The sequence below is a fragment of the Taurulus bubalis genome (genome assembly GCF_910589615.1).
Source record: "Taurulus bubalis genome assembly, chromosome: 6".
In the NCBI taxonomy this organism is placed as follows: Eukaryota; Metazoa; Chordata; class Actinopteri; order Perciformes; family Cottidae; genus Taurulus; species Taurulus bubalis.
Genome location: NC_136594.1, coordinates 8397710 through 8419186, shown reverse-complemented (window position 1 = coordinate 8419186; position 21477 = coordinate 8397710). Strand labels below are relative to the sequence as shown.

Sequence of the window (21477 nt, the reverse complement as noted above, 5' to 3'; positions counted from 1 at the left end):
ACAATGCCAACAGTCTTTTGGGTTCAAGTCTGACTTTTGTTATTGTGCAGCTCGCTGGCCCAAACAAGTACAAAATACAGCTGGGTTCACACAGTGCTGTATGATCCTCCTTTATGTTTCCTGTTATTTAAAGGTCATTCACCCTCATCACTGTGTCTCGGCCTTCTGGGATCCTTTGACATTTCACCTCCATATAACCTGTAGTATTTTTCACAATGGTAAAGAATTATAAAACATGTTGAATTGATGCTGGTATGCCGGTGCCTCGCACCTTGAATTTGAAATGAGATCAAGAACACAGTGGTGTTACACCGAGACGTGGTTATCTGTAGACTACTTACTTGAATGGTTAGTGTACACATAGAGCATATTGAAGAAAGAAAAAAAACGTCACATCAAAAAGAAACATCACCCAAACCTTTCTGGCTTGGAGTCCACTTCAAAATAAATACTTGTGTCTTTACAAACAGGCAGCATCTTATCTCAGTGCTTCAAAGTAACAATATCAACACAAACAGCTTGATACCAAAATGTCCAAACTTTTTACCTGTGCCTAAAAGGTAAAGTCGCCTCTGTGACCAGACTGTACTTTGCGTCACTGCAGCCATGTCCGACAGCTGGTAACTCACTTTAAACAAAATCTTTTGAAATGTGTGTCTGCAGAGCAATTTGGAGATTTCAATGTGTTAATATGATTATGAGTTGGCCGAAATACACGGGGCACGGACGTGGCAAGTCACATCGGCGGGGCGGTTGTGCGACAGCTTCACTGTGTGCACTTTGAGTTTTGCCAATTATATAATGCAGTTGATTATTAACTGGCTCTGAATTAATTAACTGGATTGATTTAACTAGGTTCACGGAAAAAAAAAAACACATTGCTATGATTGATTTATTGTAATGTGAAATTTAAAAACACCCACAAGGTTACTTTGATGCATCGCAGAGTCTCTGGTACAAGGAGGTATTTAATTAAAATCATTTGTGAATTGATGTACTTGAATTTTAAGCAACTCTTGGGCTGTGTTACAGCAAAAAAAAGGCCAGCCGCTTAAAAACAGAGATGAGCAGTGCCATGTTTGCAGCTTCTGTGGTCAATGAAGCAGCTGCAGCTGCAGCTAGGGATTATAATGGATGCACATGTGGCACCGCGTCCGTGCTCTGTGTATTTCGACCATTACCTGCAGCTCAATTTTTAGTAAAAAGATCTAAGATTCTTTGTAAAAACTTCATTTCAAATATTAGAATTTTTCAAGCTTTTGAAATGAAAATCATGTAAAAAAAAAAATTCTTCTTTCTAAAAACAACTCTGCACTGTACATACATAAGCTTGTGCTTTTGAACACGTACTCGCACAGTCCAGCTGTCATGTCCCTAAGATCACACAGCGACCCGTGTTGAACTATTTCACAGGTGCAGTTTTTGTTTCTCTCTTCGTGCTTTGCCCCGGTTCTGCATGTCAGTTTTCTCCCAATCTTCATCGTCGGCAAAGCATGTATTCGGGTTGCCACGTCAACCAAGACAAGGCTCCACGGAGTCTACTTGGTTCACGAGGTACCGACTGGACCAGATGGAAACATCTGCAGGGACCTCTGACGCTCGCAGTAACAGCTTTATGCCTTGGCTGGTTTTGTCAGTAATAAATAAATAAATACTCCGAGGGTCAGTTGCACAAAACTACGTCAGGTGCATGCTCCATGACCCGTGTCTGATCCCTGAACCTTGCTGTTAAACCAGGTTTAACGCTGACTGGTCGTTCTATGTGGCATTCAGTCTATTCGATTGCCACAGATGGTGAAGCGGTCTATTTCCAGCAAATCTTTCTTGGGCGTTCTTTGTTCGAGTCTGTCCCCTTCCAGTCCCGTGTTGGCGTTGATGATTTTTTCATCGTCCTCCCCGTCTGGCGTGGTCAGGAATGTGTCCGAGTCGCTCTTGGGGAGTGTTGGGGCAGAGCTCTCTGCCATGTTGGCAGGCGGGAGGCTGTCTGCTGCCAGTGATATTCCTTCTTTGTCAGTCGTGGGTTCTAATAGAGAGACAGTGGTAGATATTATTACAGGCAGCAGAGGAGTGTGCCGCTTTAGCCTCAGACTTTGAGATTAATATCATGAATATAGTCATCAAGTGCATGCTTAAGACCAAGTCAACAGGTCAGATGGAAACAATATAAACAGTCATTCAGAGATAGCATTTTCAGCCAACTCTTCACCGATTGAATCTGCCACTTACAGCTGTCATTTTGATTAAATCAACAGTTGCCGACAGGATATGAAAAGTCTGCTTTTGTCTACTTCTGTGTGAAATCAAGGATTCATTGTTTCTAAAAAAATATATTTTGACTAAATCTGCTGCTGTCTTCGTAAACTGCATATGTAGCATGTCAAAAGAAGTTTGACAGACATAGCAACAGTAATTCTCCTGATGTTTATAATGCCTATGTATTTAAATATCTTAGCGAACTGGGCATTTCTACTGTGTCTTTGGATGTACCACTGTACTGTCTTGCTGGCTATGTATGGTTTTATGTTGATTGCAGCTGTGTGTTGCACTATTGCCCAAGAAAAGACAAAAAAGTACATATTCTCTTATCTTAACTACTAGGATGGGATTTTGAATTTACTAGATAACGTATTTAGAATTTTCTCAACATAAAGATAGAAAAAACGCTACCTTGCTGTGGTGAAGTGTGGTCTTGTTTGGTGCGGTGACCTCTGGAGTTTGCACGGCTGGAGACAACTGAGGGTGGAGGGTCGAAGAGCTTTTCTTCCATGTTGGCAGCTTTGACAAACACACATGATGTCCCCAGCAGAACGATACTGTTGAGCACCTTCAGAGTGATCATCCTGCTCACAAACACACACACAGACAGACACAATACATGAATATGTGAAAAACTACAGAAGAAACACCAAAAACACTGTGAATGTTTTCAAACTGGGAAAAGACCACTTGACATTTACCCCAGGTAGAACAGCAGCACACACATAAAGGAGAGCGAACCCTGGATCTTTACTGAGCTGGTTACTACTCGGATCAACTGAAAATAGAAAAGGCAAACAAATCATCACATAATCAGTGTATATCAACAATAAACAATAGAACCCACACAATATGAAGAGCAATGGATAATTCCATAAGCAGTGACTGACCAACAGAGCGAGAGGAAGGGGGATGAAGCCCATCCTTCTGGATACTGAGTCACTGTAGTCTGTGTAAGCCTGGAGACGCATTTAAAACATTTTCTCACAATGCATCGACCAGAATCAACATGCTTCTTCATCCGCAACCAATACATTAGTCATTACATAATACTACTTAATCAAATTAGGATAAACTAGGACAGACTAGAGGGCATTTCCTTAATATTGCAAATATCAGTGTCTGTTTGGCATTCAGTATTTAAACAAATGTTACTAATATTACGGTTTACACAGTGGTGCGTATACCCTTTGTATGTCTGCTTGTATTTGGACATTGTGGGTCATTTTGCTTATATTTAGGTCACCTGCAAGACAATAATACAAACATTCCCGTCCCTAAAATGAATCTATAAAATATGTCATCTGTGCAATGCAACTTAAGAAATCACAAGAAAATGTAAAATAAACACAGATAAGCACAGATGCTTTTTTCCCCTCTTGCAATTGTTTTACAAATGCATTTCTAGAAGATTACGAAGTCCAGATACGTATTGATATTATAATATTGACAGTGATAGAAGATTTTATCCATAACGCTCCCCCGTAGTTAAGAATGTCTAAAACTTTTATGACCTGTGACTTCAATTGACCCTTGCAATTAAAAACATTATCCCACTTTAATTCATTTAAATATGACATATTATGTCCTTTTACATTCTCCATCAGTAGAATGCCGCACCAGAGTGGGGTTCTATAAAAATGACGATATACAGTATAACATCAAAAGTAATCAAAAGTATCAAAGTACAGTGTATAAGACAAGTATTAAATAACGTTAACATGTGTCCCCAACAGGCGACTCACATTGGATCCTGACCCCAAGTTTGAGAAATTGATTTTGAATTTTAACAAATTTTACTCACGTTTTTCTGTCTACTGCTGACAAGGTCAAATGCAAGGCTGGCTCTGTATTCTCCGTACACCTGGAAAAGGACACAACCGGTCCCACATCACTAGTCATCCAATTTATAAACATCCAAATGAAAACAAATAAATACAGTTACCGACATTGTTGAAATGACAGGGGTGTCTGATTATGTTTATCACGTATGTGTTAATATATAAGGATGGTACAGGATGAGTAGTGGCAGGAAATTAACCAAATTTTATTTGGATAAAGCCGGTGTAAAAAAACAAAAGCTAAAATGTGCACAGAATGTTTCAAGTGGAGGAGCATTGATACACAAGTGCTTGAATGCACGCTGAGTGTGGTTTGTGTGATTGGGTTTGACACTTGAGAGATAAAGGGGTTAATCCCTTCATGTAGAGTTGGGCTCCGTTACACAACCAAAGTTACAACTCCTTTAAGGAAAACAAATAGGAAGAGAGCACAAGAGTGAAGGAGGTGGGGGAAAAAAAGTCCAAATGAAACAAAAAAAAAAATGTCTGCACTGACTGACAGTGTCCGTCTGATACTACAGAGTATCTGGTGGGTGAGACCGAGGAGAACACGAGAGAACAAAGCACCAGTTTGGAAAACACACCTAGTGTAAATCAGTGGAGTCGAACAAAATAGAGCCAAATCTGTGGAGATTATTCGTTCACCTTTGACAAGTAGATGAACGAGATAATCTTAACCTAAGGTCCACTTACTCGCTTTTTCCTGAGCTTTTCGACTGCATCTCACTGTCTTTGTCAGCGGATGGATCTTTGCTCAGTATCAAGCAACCACGTCCCAAACTGATCTGTGTGGTTGTTAGATATCGCTACAAGCTGTTAAACCCCTGCCATTGAATGTCGCAGTTAGTGTCAAAGCATACGTTTTCAGTCACATAGAGATCTAGTGTGACTTTTACATTCCAGTGACCATCGCAAATAAATAAATAAAAAATGCCGCTCACAACTTAAGAATTTGACAAATAATCAACGTGTTTTAAAGTTTTCTTCCGTTTAAGGGTGATCCAGTTCAACTTGTTTGTTCATCTATGAATCCTCCAATGAGGACTGCAAGACGGATCTAGAATAAGATTAATATAAATGTACTCTTTGTTGTCGACTGTCTTTAAAAACAACAGCATCGCTCCCTTAGCTGTCACACTTACATGTAACCACAACCTAAAGGATAAAATGTGAAAGTAAGTATGCAAAAAGGGACTCACATCAGCACTGATGTCATTGAATTTGGTGATGAAGGCGTGCTTCACAACATCCACGGCAACCTCGGAGGCTATCACCATGATGACATCGGGAAACAGCACCCACAAGTGGTCTAAAAACAACCATAAAAACTGATTAGTGTCAATGTAACATTAGTTATAAATAACAGTGACCGTTAAGTGCTGAGCAACACCAAGAAGTGTGATGTAACTTCTGTCATGTAGAAACCAGCTGTGTAGATTTCAGTAATGTCACATTATAGCTGTGCTGCGTTAGTTACCAGGGTTCCATGAGAACTGCTCCATGTTTCTCAGACAGACGATGAGCAGGAGGATGTAGTTGGTGAACCTCTCTTTTATGTCTGTGAGAAAAAAATCAATCCTGGATTAACCTACTTTGAACTCACTGCGGCTGAGCTTGATTCCAGAAATGTACCTTGTCCCAAATCACAGAGTTCAAAGGCTGGGTTACAACATATCCACAGACCTCTGATTTTGTGGTGCGTATTTTTTTTTTAGGTATCATTTAACACTTACCACTGTTGGACATCTGGAAAAGGTTGTTCTTTTCAAATTTCTTGAACACGCTTCCTTTGATCTCCACGAACTGCAACAGAAAAAAAATACAAATGTCATTTGCTCATGCAGCAAGTCCTATAATTGAGTCAAGTGTTTCTGTGTGCATTCCACTCACGTTGTTTGACATCATGATGGTGAGCAGGGACTTGTTGTGGGAGTTGAAGGCTACGTTTAAAGTGGTGGCCTGAACCATGATGAGGATGGCATGGAGAACTAGACACAAACGTGCTAAGGAAAAAAATACACTGAGGGCTACAGTAAAGAAAATCATGCTGTGTGTTCATTCTGATGTGCGTCCACTATAATGCACATTCTAATAGCCTGATAGATAATACCTATGTGAGGTTGCAACGTATGATTACATTGCTGATTCATTAGTAGACTATTTTCAATAAACTGACAATGTTTTGTAGAAGACAAGAAGAACAGGAACAAAAACTCAATTAACCCATAATTATTTTCATCAAAACTAAGAAGATCGTTTGCCAGTTTGCAATAATATTTCCTGTCATCCCAGACTGACGTGTAGACAGGTCTCTCTCAGTGAGGATACAGACGTAGAGCACAGCCATGAGGAAGTGAGGAATCACGCCTATGTGCGCTCTCTTCTTCTCCTTGGGTTCGGTGGCTGTCCAGTACAGAGCGTCCAGGATGTCCTGACCAAATGATGAGAACAGGCGGTCCGCCACCTGACAACACAACGGGGGCAAGAGAGCGAATGAGCTGGCGGCTCACTGTACAGTACATCCAAGAGCTTTATATTGTAGTATTGCAGTATCATCTGTGTGTACCTCTAACATGTTGTAGATAATGTACAGTTTGATAACAGACTGTCCCCTGATAAGGTGGTACATCATGGAGTAATCCACGTAGCTCATCATAGAGTAACACAGCACCATGATGAAGCCTTTAAGCACATCACACACCTGAGCTGGCTGGAGCAGGCGGGAGCCACTAAAACAATAACAAAAACACATTACTTGTCTTGAGAAGAAGAGAAGAACAGGACAGGTTATCATCATTTGAACAAAATCAGAAAGAGCTCTACTGCCCCCAAGAGGTTGAGAACAATGTCGCACTGATTGCTTCCGTTTACAAATGTTGACATTACCACCAGAAGGTATTCACCAAATCTGTATAATACAGGACTGCAATTAACCATCACTTTCTTAAACAACTTTTTTTTTTATTGACCAATACATATTTAGTCAATAATATTAACAGTTAAACATTCAAATATATTTAATTTACAGTGTTATAGAAATAGAAGAAAAGGAGCCAATCCTAACATATAAGAAAGTGAAAACCAGCGTATTTTGCTCGATAAATGACTTGAACAATCTCAACATCACTCAATTCATAGTCAATTTTTTATTTATCAACAAAAGATGTATCGACTAATAATGTTGACTGACAAGCACATGTTTCTACAGATGCACAGACACAATCAGACGAAGGGTAAACTTTCCCTTTCGACCTAAAACATTCAGTCAATCAACTGAACATTAATGTGCAACTTTTTTTAGTTTTTCAAGCAAAAATGCTTAACATTTGATGGTTCGATGTGAGGATTTGCTAGTTTTTCTTGTAGCACATTGTATAAAACTAAACATCTTCATGCTCGTCTTGTTGTAATAACAATTCTTCATTATTTTCTGAAGTTTTATAGACTAAACAATTCAGAGAAACTAGTCAGAATTACTCGTTAGTTGCAGTCTCCCTTTACTACTTATATTGCACAGAGGAAGGACAGGATGCAACATTCAATTATGCAACTTATTACAGCAGCTATAATGCCTTCAATGAATCAAAACATTAGGTATTTTTTAAAAGACCATGCTTGATTCAGGAAATGTATTTTAATTTGCATCCCTAATACCAAAGTGTATATACGTCACCTGAGGCCACAGCAAGGCAACGTGATGAGCCGTAAAAGGGCCAGAATCACCCTAAGGGGCAGCAGGGTGAACACATAGAGAAAGGCATCCAGACAGAGGAAGAAGCCGAATGTCATCAACTAAAGAGAAAGAATGAGAGTCAGACACATATAAGGAGAATATTCATTTATCTGTGACATCTACAAAGAAATATCACAGTCAATTGTTTGTGTGTTTACCTTCTCCAGCTCCTTGGGGATGCGGAGGCAGGTGTAGACCCTCTCTCTGCGCTCGGTGTATTTGGCCTCATTGTGTTCCAGGAAGTATCCTCTGGTCAGCTCAGTGGTTATAAATCTGACCAGAGACAAGTCTAGAGCCAGAATTGGACAAGAGGAAAAGCATTAAACACACACATAGACACATGCAACCTTCGAAGAGAAATTTGCCTGCCATTGATGTCTCACACCTTTGTGATCAAAATAACTACAACCCCAGAAAGCTTTGGTGACTTTATTCACAGGTTATCAGCAGGTGCCTGTATTTTCACTGCAAACATAGGAGAGTCCTTCACAAATAATAAACCATACACATTTGCATTGATATGAACTACTTTCACTTTATGACCAGACATATCCGTACAAACAAAAGTTACACCCAGTCATTGCTGAACCGCTCATTCAAAACCATAAACCTGCTGCTATAACATAACAGTCTTCACTGTTCTGGATAGAGTTTTCCAGAATGTTGGACCCTGGCTGCAGGGATTTTCTCCTATTCAGTCATCCAACTGCATCCGTGAGGCTGAGGACTGGTGTTGGCTGATAAGTACCGGCTCACAGTTGAGGTTGAAATTCATCCCCATATTGTTGAATGAGGCTCAAGCTCTTCTACACCAAAGTGTGAAAGACTTTTCGCTTTGGGCTTCACTTTGTGCATTGTTGGGTTGGATCTGGATTCTGAACTTTTGAGCCTGCATTATGAAATGAGGAGTCTGAAATATGTGGGAGTCTACCAGGCAAGAAAAGTCAAATAAAAAACTATATCAAGTTGAATTCTGGAAAGAGTAGGAATCAAACATTTTCCAAAACCTGACCCACAGTAGAGGGTAAAGAAAGTCGTTGTATTTCAACCCCCTAATGCATCAATAAGCACAGCAGAAAAAGCACAAGGTGTAATATATTAATATGAATGATGGTTAATGTTATAAGTGTCATCTGTCCTTTTCCTACTATGTAAAATCAAAATGTTTGACGTGGAATTGCCTATTTTGACCAGTCTCTTTGAATCAGTCCATCAAAACGTTATGGAGGTGCAAGCCTAAATCATTGAAGGGCTTTAATTAGAACCAATAATCCTAGTCGACCATGACAAGCAGCGCCAGACCGAAAGTACACAGTGTGAAGATAGGTGTCCACATACTTTTGGCAGTAGTATTTAACGAGACCTCCTCAGCAGCACATGAGTGCGCCTGTGCAGAGGCACAGCGCGTCTTACTTTGACAGAGAAGCAAACTGGCCTATTTAACTCTTGCGTGTTTACATGCAGGAGTGCTGTCATGCGGGCAGTCGGGTAACAATTTGCATGCATAACATAACATATATTAGCCACATAACGTTACTTATACGTTCCTCAAAGTGCAAACTCGGAGCAAAGCTGCAGAGACTAACGTTGACCGTTAGCTGGTTGCAATGGTAACTGCGTACTCACGCAACAGATACCCGCATATACGAGTGCAGGTATGTTGTCAAACCAAACAAATGTTTCCCAGCAACGTGAAATAAAAAAAAAAAAATCCAAAAAAAAAACCTTCAGCAGCTAGCTAGCGCTGTCAAACTGTGTGCTGTACAACGAAGCTAGCTCTCACCTGACAGGTTGCGTTTCTTCCCCTTACTGCCGTCATTTTTATCGTTAAACCCCAACGTCTCTGTGACTCCATCTTTCTCCTGTTTCTCCTCTGTTTTGGCAGCCTTCCCGCCGCACTCCCTGTCCTCCTTCTCCTTCTCCTGCTCCTCTCCCAGACCTGACGACAGCGAGTCCGCCATCTTCACCAAACGGTCTCATCTGATGATGCCTGAGCAACTGACATCTGCGTCACACGCTCCGCCGTCATTACGTCAACACGGCGTTATAACCAGAGCGTTTTAAAAGACGATCGCGTCAACGGAACGTTCATGATTGAGTCGCAGATAGTAGTGGAGTAGTAGACCTTCAGGTGGTCCTGGAAGAACGGTACTTGGCGGGCAATTTGAATGCGTAGATATTGGTAGAAACAGAGAAACAGAACTGGGATTTTTCTTAATTAGTAGTCAATAAATAAATGTATTCATAAAGAGCAACGACATATGTAGTGAGATCAATTTTGCTTATTTTAAAGATTAGTAATAACAGCTTGAGTTACCTTCTTTGTTAACATACTGTATTTTAGGTTTAAATAAACAGTGTGATATTTAGTGGTATCTAAGTGGTAAGGTTGCAGAAGGTTGTTGCAAGCCCCTCAGTTCAACCCTCCCTTTCAAAGCGTGTCGGAGAATTACAGTGGTCCTAGGGAATAAGGACTCCATTATAAACGAAAACATAACAATAACCATAAAGTACCAAAATATACAACATAACATTAACATGATAAAGAAAAGTATATGATTTAACAAAAAGGGTTCCATTATAAACGATAACATATAGCAATAACAAGATAAAGTACCAAAATATACAATATAACATAACATCAACATGATAACATATACAATATAGCAGAAGAATATCAATATTAAAGGAATATTATATTATAAACAATAACAAGATACAAGTTAAAAAAATATATCCTTGTGAATAATGAACGATATATGATGACGTATCGATAGACCGCATGCCCTTTCAATGGTGTAAATGTGATGCAGTCACATATAAACTGCCCTATTATAACACCTTTTAATTTGTTTCGCTCCTGCCCTGGAGGCCCCCAGACAACCTGAGTCACTGCTCAATATAGTGCTTGATTAAATTGAGCCTGCTTTATTACTTTACACCACGAATTGCAGCTAAACCGTAATGCATAAGTGCAAGCAACTCGATGAGAGATGGATGCAGATGCATGGATGGAGGACTATAAATCCGAGTCTGAACCCATTGGTCCCCTGTGTTTCACACTCTGACCCGACCTTTAAGGTGCTGCAGAGCACCACATCTCTCATTGTGACACCATTAGCTACGCTTGCATGATCTTAATGACACCAATCGTGGCACATTTCCAGACCGCAAAGGTTAATTCGTCCGCTGAATAAAGAGGAGAGAGCAGAGGAAGGGAGGGAGGAAAGCAGACGCACTGGGCAGGGATAGAGTTTCTCCCGGTAACGGATCTCTTTGACCACCATGGATTCGGTTTCTCCTCCTCTGTGGACTCACATAACAATACACGCGTCATTTCACCGAGAGAAATAACTATTTACCCGGTTATGATTAATTCCCCCTTTTTTACAAACTACAGCGTAAACTCATGGTGATCGCCGAGCGCGCTCCGCGGTCGCTGCCCGGCGTCGTGTTACCTTCCTCGGGGCACCATGGGCTCGTAAGATGCCTTCGCTGTGGAAACGGATAACCTTCTCGGTGGCCTCGGTGCTCTGTGTCGGCTCGGTGGTGCTCCTGGTCGTGGCCTTGTCCACGGAGCGGTGGGTCACCGGACGGATCCTGTGCAAGACCGGGGCGGAGATAGTGAACGCGTCCCACCCGGAGATGGAGCAGTTCATCGGGGACATTTACTACGGCCTGTTCCAGGGAGGAAAGACCAAGAAGTGTGGGCTCGGCAACAGGCGCTCCAAAATATACAGTAGGGTCAAACACTATCACACTATACACACCAAGTGTTCAATATTTATATATATGATACAATCAAGACATCTATTTCTTGAAATATAAAAAAAATGCAAATCAAATATGTATTATTACCATGAAATTATGACACAGTGCAGTCAAAAATGTGTTGATTATGTTTGATTAAAAGTGGATCGCTTCTTTAGATTCTCATCGCCTTCAGGCTACAGATAGCTCAACATGATAGTATCACTTTTAGTTACCAACAAAGCAAACTTACAACCTCTTTTTAAGAGCAAACAAGTCATGGGGATCGCAGAGCTTTCAAACAGAGCAAATATTGTTGAATTTGGTGACAAATGTGTACAAATTGATGCACAAGCCATGTAGATTATGTCTATTTGATTAAATAGAGCAGCAAAAAAAACATAGTCGTGGGCTGAGTATTTAATTAAATGTAAACATATAACTTGGAACATAAAGTGGAATAAAATGGTTATTTCCCAGCCTTAAAGCTATTTAAGGGAGAACTATTTAGATCTTATCTCATCAATACACACTGTTTCTTAAATTATAATTTAGTTGCATGAGTTTATTACATCTTTTAACATAATTCATTATTATTACATTTCATTAATTTCATTTTTGCATGAATTAAACTTCATTTAAACAATATTGAAAACCTGCCACATGCTCTCTTTTTATATTGAAAGAATAAGAATCAAACATCCCAAGGAACATTACTATGCTGCATATACTGCCAACAGATAGTTTTGCTAGTTTGTTAGTTTATTGACTTAAATATCATAATACAAACATATACAATTATATAACACCTTCACATTAAGACATGAGCTCCAAACAATATAACAACATCAACATGTTCAGGTAAGTATGCAACATAACTTGTCCTTTATAGATGACATCATCATTGTTTTTCATCATGTCAGTACACAGCACAGGCGTTGTTCAAGAGGTGTACAGCTCCATCTTTGTAGTATACACTGTGGTAATCAGAAAAAGAGAAATGCTGCATCGACACATTAAGCTGTGTTCTGCTATGTGTTTTTGTTTATCTGCGCTTCTTCTCGGTCCAGTTTTCCCAAAGCTTGTGCGGACGTTGAACGGCGGCCTTCACATGATGGTGATCCTCTTCCTGCTGGTGGCTGTGGGTTTCGCGCTGGTCAGTCTGTCTTTCTGCATATACAACGCACGCAAAGTTCCCTACCAGAGCATCAAAGGGCTCAAAGGACTCTACCTATGGAACGTCATTGCTGGTGTGTGAGGCAACTTTTCATATTGACTCTTTCCCTCAGAATCTCCCTCAATTGTTGATGGGGTTTTCACTTCCTGGTGCTTCTGAACTTCACCTCTCTATTTTTCTTGCAGCTCTTTTCGGTGCCCTGGGCGTGTTGTGTTTCCTGGCAGCCGTGAGGCACCACAGTCTGACCGAGCGGGTGGCCAATCATCGGGAGAACCTTTTCGTGCTGGTTGTGCTGGATGACAGCCTAGACTGGTCTTTTTGGCTGGGCGTGGGTAGCATTGTGACTCACTTTGCCGTCTGTGGAGTGGTTGCCATGAGTCGGATCAAACTGCCCAAACCGGAGATCAAGAAACCAGAAGAACCCACCATTTCTAGTCTGGACCTGCTCTACTAAAGGACCAACGGGGGAGCATTTACATCTCTGGTGGCTGACTGGAGGAAACGACAATGACTGACAGCATTGTGCCAGTGCCAAGAGTCCTGTATCTCAAACTTACCCGTTGCATTCTGGACATCCCGTGTTGGTTATATTCTGTCTATAGCTGCAAAATGTAAATACATCATTATTGTTTTTTTTTTATTATATGTCGAGAATGTCATTAACTGATCTGTATTTCAGACACTTTATGGTTCACTTAAAGTCCCCAGTCTTTGATTGGGATTCCATTTTTGTTTTTAGAGTAAATATTGTTGATCCATAATAGAATTGTACAGCTATGCATGAATAATGATTTATTTCACAGGGATTGTAGGCTTATATATTTAATGTATACAATATTTCATTAACAGAAAGATATTTATAATCATCAATTGATTTTATTTACTTTATCTTGGTCACAAAAAGTTCCTTACATCTTGAGAAGTCAGCTGTTATAAAGGTTATTATTATTAAAGGACTTATATTACGTTAAATACATTGGTTATAATGTCCTGGACATTAACACTCTAATATTTACACAATACATCAATTAAATTATTATAGTTGAAATACGTGTTTGTGTTTTATTGTTGTTATTATCTCATAATGACCTGAAGCGTTGTCTTTTCTTTTTTCTTTCTATATATAATCTCTAAATTTGCCAATATCAGGTCTCGAGCCAGTGAGGATTTCTTTATTCTTCTTATTTTAAAAGCATCAAGTGACACCGTTGTCTCTTGGAAGAAATAATTGTCTTGTTAAAAAATTTACAAATTAATTATTAAGTATTAGATTTAAATTATGTGACCTTTTGAATCTGAGTTTACCTTTATCAGACTTGTTAAAGAACAACACATGAATTAAATTAGCTGCTGCAGAGTAGATTATCGATTGTTATTTTGGGAATGTACATGCAGTGATATTGTTCACTTTCGTCGTGGAAGAAGTACTCAGATCAATAGCAGTACTACAGTGTAGAAATGTTCCATTATCCGACAAGTAAAAGTTATGCATTCAAAACTGTAATTACATTCATATTAGAATCAAACTATACTTACCAACATTTAAATTAATCATAATGCAGAATGACCCATAATATTGTATATCATATCATTGAAGGCTTAATTACTTAATGTATATCTGGGAATTAAATGTGTTCCAGCGGATCAATACGTTTTATATTATTCTATGATAGACATCATCCTTTAGTTGTTTATTATAGTTTGTATTATTAATCTGATTCTAAAATTGTCAGACAAGAAAAAAGTAGCCTCCAAGATGTCCCTATAATGTAGTGGAGTAGAAGTATAAAGTAGAATAGAATGGAAGTACCTCACAATTGCAATTAAGTACAGTTCTTGAGAAAATATACTAGTTAGACCTGGTTTATGTCACTATTTGTGTCATTAGTTTTCGGCTGCAGTCTCCTGCATCTTCTCGCTGCTGCCGCCGCGTGGCGACAAATTACCTCCGTAGTCGCTTCTTTGATGACGTAGTAGAAACGCGACGGTGTGAGGTCGATCGACTCTTTGCACATGCATGCGACCTCTACATCTCTGAGTTAATAGTTTGTTTCTGGGTTTACGTATGCACAACTGATGACGATGCTTCTTGTGAGGAGAACCGTGCAGACGGCGGTGCGGACTAAATGCTGCAGGTCGTTTTCTGCGTCACAGACTCACCTGAACGAGAGAAAAGTAAGGAGCCGTTAGCTGTTAGCCTGTCAAACATGAGCTGACAGGCAGCTTGTTACTTCAGTGACTCTCACAAGATTCATCAACACGTCACACTTGATCTCAGAGGTTTTGACACTGTGTGTGTGTGTGTGTGTGTGTGTGTGTGTGTGTGTGTGTGTGTGTGTGTGTGTGTAACAACTGTGTACCAACTGTGTACAAGTTACTTCCAGTCATCAGCCACTCAGTCTTTAATTAGCTTCAAATGTGGATTCATTTCACAGCTTTATTATAGCACTTTTAAAACACATTTTAATTTAAAGTGCTTTACATTTAAATAGTCAAAGCAAAGTATTAGGCTGACATCTAAATGTATTTGATGTGAAGCGTTGCATCCAAGAGTTACATGGCATACATGTATAGGTTTTTTTATGCATGCAGTGAAGAACTGCAACACAACTAGTCAGTGTAATCTGTGAGGTTTGTGGAGAGTTTACATGCAAGCACAGTAGTTCATTTGTCTTATTGGGACGATAACTGTGTGTTAATTTATCTGTGTGTAAATATAGATTGACCGGTTTGTGGGTTCCTTTTCCTTTTTACATGTGTGTCTGTAGGGTCTGGTGCTGGGAGTGTTTGAGAAGGAGGGAGAGGAGGCCGGCCTTCATCTTACTGAAGCTGCTGCTGGTTTTGACCAAAATATTTCTGGAAAACTCTCTGAATTGCTGAAAATGTGAGTGTGTTGTTTGTGAGCTGTCAGTACATGTCTTGTTGTGTGATGATAACAATGACCCATTACACTTACACATACACCTACAGTACACTTTAAAGTTCTGTTTGTTTGTGCACTTTATTTTATATTCTATTGTAAATGTAATGTTTCTATTTCTTGCACTGTGTCGACTGTTGTTTATTGTATGCACCACCCACCAAGACAAATTCCTCGTATGTTAAACATACCTGGTAATAAACGGTTTCTGATTCTGAACAGTCTAATACTGCAGTCCTGCAATGAATCCCCCCTTTATAAAAGTTATAATCAGTTTTAGGGAGTTGTTGATTCCACTTTCGGATGATTCTTGGGGCTAACTTATTATATAACATATTTAGTTTACCTTTCAATTAGAAATTGGGTGGACAAGATTTTAGAAACAGACCAGCATTTGAATCAAGACCTCTCAACCAAACAATCAACTTGAAAGTTCATTCATGGAAACCGCAGTTATATATAATAATATTCTATCACTCGCATGCTTTTTTTCTGGAGCTTTTGACCACATCACAAGGTCTCCATGAGCAGATTAAGTTCTCTCATTTTTCTTGGAGCCCTGTAAGTGAAACCTTGCAAAAACTAGATACAAAATGAGGTACAAGTACACCTATAACATGCAGTGCAAATGGAAGAGATGTATGAATATAAGTAGTGCAAACAAGACAAAAAACACGCTGGTGCATCCCTGGATGATGAGCTAACACTGTGTCTCTGTCTAATCTGTTGCACAGCTGGTTAATAAACTGGTTTTGTTTTGCTCTCTCCAGCTCTGGTCCGACTCTCAAGAAAGGCAAAAGCAGAATATTTTATGGAATCCACAAGGTAAAGAGGCGTGAAATCAGAATAAGACAAACCCGGTCTCGTGACAACGTCAGAGTAATTTAATCTTACCTGTCTTCTCCAGGACTTCCCGTGTGTCGCAGTAGTCGGGCTTGGTAAGACCAGTGCAGGTGTGTGCGGGTCAGAAAACTGGGACACCAGCAAAGAGAACATCCGACAGGCAACGTCAGGTAAGACACGTGTCTCTCCTTGTCTTCGTACGGGCAAATATTTCCATGTCATGTTATGTAATGGACAATAAAGGTATCTTATCTTATCTCACTGGAGTCACTACCTGGCTGATATCTGTGCATTTGTCTGTGTGTGCTCAGCTGGCTGCCGGCTGCTTCAGGACCTGGAGGTGAACCACGTGGAGGTGGACGGATGCGGTGATGCCCAATCAGCAGCAGAAGGCGCCGCTCTGGGTTTGTTCCAATACGACAAACTCAAATCCAAGAAGAAGACCAAAGTAACCACACAGCTTCATGGAAGGTAGACTTAACAAATTAGCTGTAGCACAAAGCCGTGGCGTTTGATACTAGAGGGTTATTCCAGATGCTAATGTATATGTGTCTGTCTGTGTGTGTGTATGTGCGCACTTGTTCTTAGTTCCGACTCGACCGGGTGGCAGAAAGGAGTCATGTATGCAGATGGCCAAAACCTGGCGCGGCTACTCATGGAAGCTCCCGCCAATCACATCACTCCTACTGCTTTTGCCAACACCATCGAAGAGAGATTAGCGCTGCATGCTGAACGAGTCACAGTAAATAAGAGGTCTGTGAATCATTCATCATTACTGCACCGTCCTAATTATGTCAAGACTCTGAAAACAACAACAAAGCATGCAGACATGTGAAGAACAGTGCATTATTTTTGCTTTGTCGCATTATTGAACGGTGTTTTAGACGCGTGTGCTTTTTAATCGCCGAGTTAAGGCATTTTGGGACCTTATAAATTAACGGCTTCTTATAGTGTTGCCAGATGTTTGACTGTAGGCTGCAGGAGACTGATGGGCCTTTTTTTAAGTGATTATAAACCAGGAAAAACATTTAACAATCATACAGACAATTCTTGACAACCGGTTATTCAAAATATGATATCGCTTAAAATAAGGTATTTTCTGATTTTATTGATCCTTTTTTGCACCATGAAGATCAGTTGAAGGAAGACTTTTGTTCTAATAGTTCATTTGTTTCTGTAGGTCTCAGGCCTGGATCGAGCAGCAACAGATGGGCGCGTTTCTCAGTGTGTCAAAAGGCTCAGAGGAGCCCCCTGTCTTCCTGGAGCTACATTACAACGGTTCTCCAGACAGCAAGCAGGCCCCACTGCTCTTAGTGGGCAAGGGCATCACCTTTGACAGGTAAACCATCACAATACACACTCAAGCCCAGTAATTCACATCAAAATAAAACATTACAAAGCTCACATTAATGCCCTTTTGACTCCTTTGTAGCGGTGGTATTTCTCTGAAGCCGTCTGCTTCTATGGATGCGATGAGAGCTGATATGGGGGGAGCTGCCACCGTGTGCGCGTCTATCGTCACAGCAGCAGCTCTGAAACTACCGGTCAACATTATTGGTAAATGTTTTGACAATATGGATTCTCCAACTTCATCTATTCTAGCATAGATTGTAAATTAGAGAATATATTAATATCCAGACTCCATAAAACCCTGCAATGGACTTTGGGGGGGGGAGGAGTCAGACTTTTGAATCACAGAATGCACTTATTATTGATATTGTAATGATTCATTGAAAACAAATCTCTTAACCTGCCTGTTTCAACTGGTTACAATAAATTAGGTCTGGCTCCTTTGTGTGAGAACATGCCCAGTGGAAAAGCTACTAAACCAGGGGATGTTGTCACGGCCAAAAATGGAAAAACAATCCAGGTGGGTGGATCGAACCATTGCATGGGTGTGATGCATTTCTGCACTTACATGTGTGTGTGTGATGAGCCGCTTGTGTTGTTGTTGCGTACAGGTTGATAATACAGATGCAGAGGGCCGGCTGGTTCTCGCGGACGCGCTGTGTTACGGACACACTTTCAACCCAAGAACCATTGTCAATGTTGCTACGCTGACAGGTGGGATTTTTCCAATGGATTTATTTACGTTTGGTGAATAGAAACAACTAATGTTCATATTTACATCATATTTAGATCATGTTATGCCACATTTTTTATTTTGATGACAAATCATATTCTCTAAATTTGCTAATATATTTGTGGGATCTAAATACATTCCTTTGACTTATGAATAGATGTTAAATTCATATTCGGGATTTTTTATTTTAAGAGGAATTGGTGGGACCGAGTCCATGAACAGGGCATCAGCACAGTCTTTGACCTCACGTTAGACTTATTATGGTTTTGTTAAGTTAGATGACAGTGTAAATAAATCAATGGAATCATTGTTTAACGTGTGAGTCGAGAAACGGAGCCTTGTAACGTGGCGTAGTATTAAAGAAGTACAAAGAACAAGCCACCACATTCTGAGACTGGTTTTTAACTTTCGTTTGGTACAATTCAAACCAACGCTGAATGCTGTCAATTGATCATTTGTTGCTGACCAAACCATCGGACTGAGATCCCCTAAAAAGCTGGTCCTCAAGGAAGAAACTGTTAAAGAATCTGTATATAATGCAAAATCATACGCGTATACAGAGGTGTGTTAGAGGTGATGAATAACATACCGTCCCCTCTCTCTGCTTATCCCCTGTGTATATCCTGCCGGGAAATAAATCTTAAAAAGAGGTGTGTTGTGGTTGTAATTGGCCATTTCTCATTAAAAAGTCAAGAGAACTGTCGCGATCCCAAAGTATCTATCTCCTGAAATAACCTTACAGGATGCTTGTTTTTCATTCTGTATCAACCCCGTCACCGTGCTCCCATTCATGATATATGAGGTCCAGTTGTAGCCTCATAATCAGCTCTTTCTTTGTGACACCAGAGAAGATAAATTAACACATGAGGTGCAGGAAAGGGATGCATTTGATCTCACCACGTTGTCGCCGTGCAGCGCTAATGATGCAGGGTGATCGTCACCAAAACAGTCCAGTGACTGAGATACCCGGCCATACGAGTTCATGTTTACAGCTTGGTAATAATAAGTCAATGTGAACATGAGATGGACCGGAACTAGGCCAGAGTTTTAAGGGGCCAATTTAAGTGAAGTTCTGATAATAAGATATGCAAATATCATTTGTAAGTTTTAAAATGTTGCTTCTTTTTTTGGGGGGGTCTTCAAGGTGCGATTGATGTAGCTCTTGGATCAGCAGCAACCGGAGTGTTTACAAACTCTGACTGGCTCTGGGAGCAGCTGCACAAGGTACTGTGCATGCACAATAAACATGCTCCCAACCTCTCAGTCCATCATCTCCTGTGTTGACTAATGGTGTGTGTGTGTGTGTTTGCAGGCTAGTGTTGTGACGGGTGACAGAGTGTGGCGGATGCCTCTGTTCCAGCACTACACCCGACAGGTGACTGACAGCCAGCTGGCTGACCTCAACAACGTCGGCAACAGCCGGTACGTGCCTGCAGACATCAGAGCAGTACAGATTCCTTGTTCGTGTGTCACCGAAGTGAATAGTATAACCATATTGAAGCGTTAAATGCTTTGACATGAGTCTGGATGGCTTGGTTCTTCAAAACCGGTTCATCAAATGATGGGTTCAACACATTTTTTTAAAACTTAATTTCACAATAAGGGCGTATTATTACTCAAGATAACTTGATCTAGGATTAATAAATCAAGAACAAAATAAGCATGATGAGAATAAAGAGGATTATTTTAACCTGATTACAGCATGTTAGCCTGAATTAGTTTAGAACAGGACCCAGGAGTATTCCCATGGCTTTATTAACCTGAATCTGACTGTGTGTGTTGTTCATCTTTCTAGTTCTGGTGGCGCATGCACAGCAGCTGCATTCCTGAGAGAGTTTGTCACAGCTCCTCATTGGGCTCATCTGGACATCGCAGGTGTGATGAGCAACAAAGATGAAGTTCCCTACCTGAGTAAAGGCATGTCTGGAAGACCAACACGTACTCTGGTGGAGTTTGCTGCCGGATTGGCCCAAAGTGGCTGAGAGATTGACACAAATATCAGATCAGACACAAGACTCTCTGACTGTGAGCTTCGTCTGTGGCAAGATTCAACCCTAGTCTCTCAGCACTGGCCAGGTTTAGAAGTCAAAAATGGACAATATCATATCCATTGAAGAGCTCAGAAAATGTTGGCAAGGATTCATTGCTGTATTTTTATTTTTTTAAACCAACATGACGGCTTTGATGTTTAGCTAAGGCATCAATGTCATAGGCCTCAGTGTAACACAGGTTTAGTGGATCCCGACAACTGTTGTGATTTCAGCTAAAAACAGCTGAAACATCGTCGTAACTTTAAAGTATAAAAATGTATATGATGTATAAAATAAACTATATAATTAATGATGGGTGTGACACATTTGTAATCTCTATAGCTCTTTGGTCAACACACCAATGCACACTACCTCACACCCAAAGATTACGCCCTGTATGTGATTTCTGAACATCTCATTCCAGAATCATGGGATGGGGAGAAGGTTTACCAACAAGTTTTGCAAACTGGCTGCAGTGATTTGCCAATAAATGGCATTCATCCCAAAGGCCAGTCAAGTTTCAGACTTTGAAAGCAACTTCTTTATGGACTTGTCATTGTGCAACGGGGCGAGTCAGTGCCTTCCCCCAAACTGTTGCCACAAAGTTGAAAGCACAAGTTGGCTTGGGACTCGTTGAAACAAAGCTTCTTGTGTCTCCTCATGAGTTGTGAGGAGTCTGTTTTTCCTTCTTAAATTGCATCAGATTCATACTTTGTTGAAGCCCAATGAGGTGAAAATATCCACTATTGTGCAGGAAATGGAGAAGAGAAAACCAAAAAGAAACATAATTTGAGTCATATTCTTTCTTTATTATTCCCTTAATCACCTTTAAGGGGAACCACTG

At 40.3% G+C, this 21477-nt stretch overlaps 3 protein-coding genes across 3 annotated transcripts; 2 read left to right on the top strand and 1 right to left on the bottom strand.

Annotated features, from left to right (window-relative positions):
- Nucleotides 1-1769: 1769 nt before the first annotated feature.
- tapt1b (transmembrane anterior posterior transformation 1b) lies at nucleotides 1770-9791 on the bottom strand (the record flags this gene model as incomplete). Its single annotated transcript, XM_079219823.1, has 14 exons — nucleotides 1770-2023; nucleotides 2668-2840; nucleotides 2958-3034; nucleotides 3147-3215; nucleotides 4061-4120; nucleotides 5297-5406; nucleotides 5575-5655; nucleotides 5831-5900; nucleotides 5988-6085; nucleotides 6426-6561; nucleotides 6664-6826; nucleotides 7771-7889; nucleotides 7989-8119; nucleotides 9614-9791. The coding sequence occupies 14 exons, from the start codon at nucleotides 9789-9791 to the stop codon at nucleotides 1770-1772; spliced, it is 1719 nt and encodes a 572-aa protein (XP_079075949.1).
- Nucleotides 9792-11316: 1525 nt separating this feature from the next.
- On the top strand, nucleotides 11317-13211 carry clrn2 (clarin 2; the record flags this gene model as incomplete). The annotated part of the gene is made up of 3 exons (XM_079220048.1): nucleotides 11317-11569; nucleotides 12651-12830; nucleotides 12943-13211. 3 exons carry the CDS (start codon nucleotides 11317-11319, stop codon nucleotides 13209-13211), a joined length of 702 nt encoding a protein of 233 aa, XP_079076174.1.
- A 1597-nt stretch (nucleotides 13212-14808) lies between these two features.
- Nucleotides 14809-20926, top strand: lap3 (leucine aminopeptidase 3). Its single transcript, XM_079219382.1, has 13 exons — nucleotides 14809-14932; nucleotides 15526-15641; nucleotides 16448-16502; nucleotides 16585-16690; nucleotides 16832-16991; nucleotides 17109-17273; nucleotides 17701-17859; nucleotides 17953-18077; nucleotides 18302-18390; nucleotides 18482-18584; nucleotides 19748-19827; nucleotides 19916-20025; nucleotides 20399-20926. Exons 1-13 carry the CDS (start codon nucleotides 14834-14836, stop codon nucleotides 20583-20585), a joined length of 1554 nt encoding a protein of 517 aa, XP_079075508.1. The 5' UTR covers nucleotides 14809-14833; the 3' UTR covers nucleotides 20586-20926.
- Nucleotides 20927-21477: the final 551 nt, after the last annotated feature.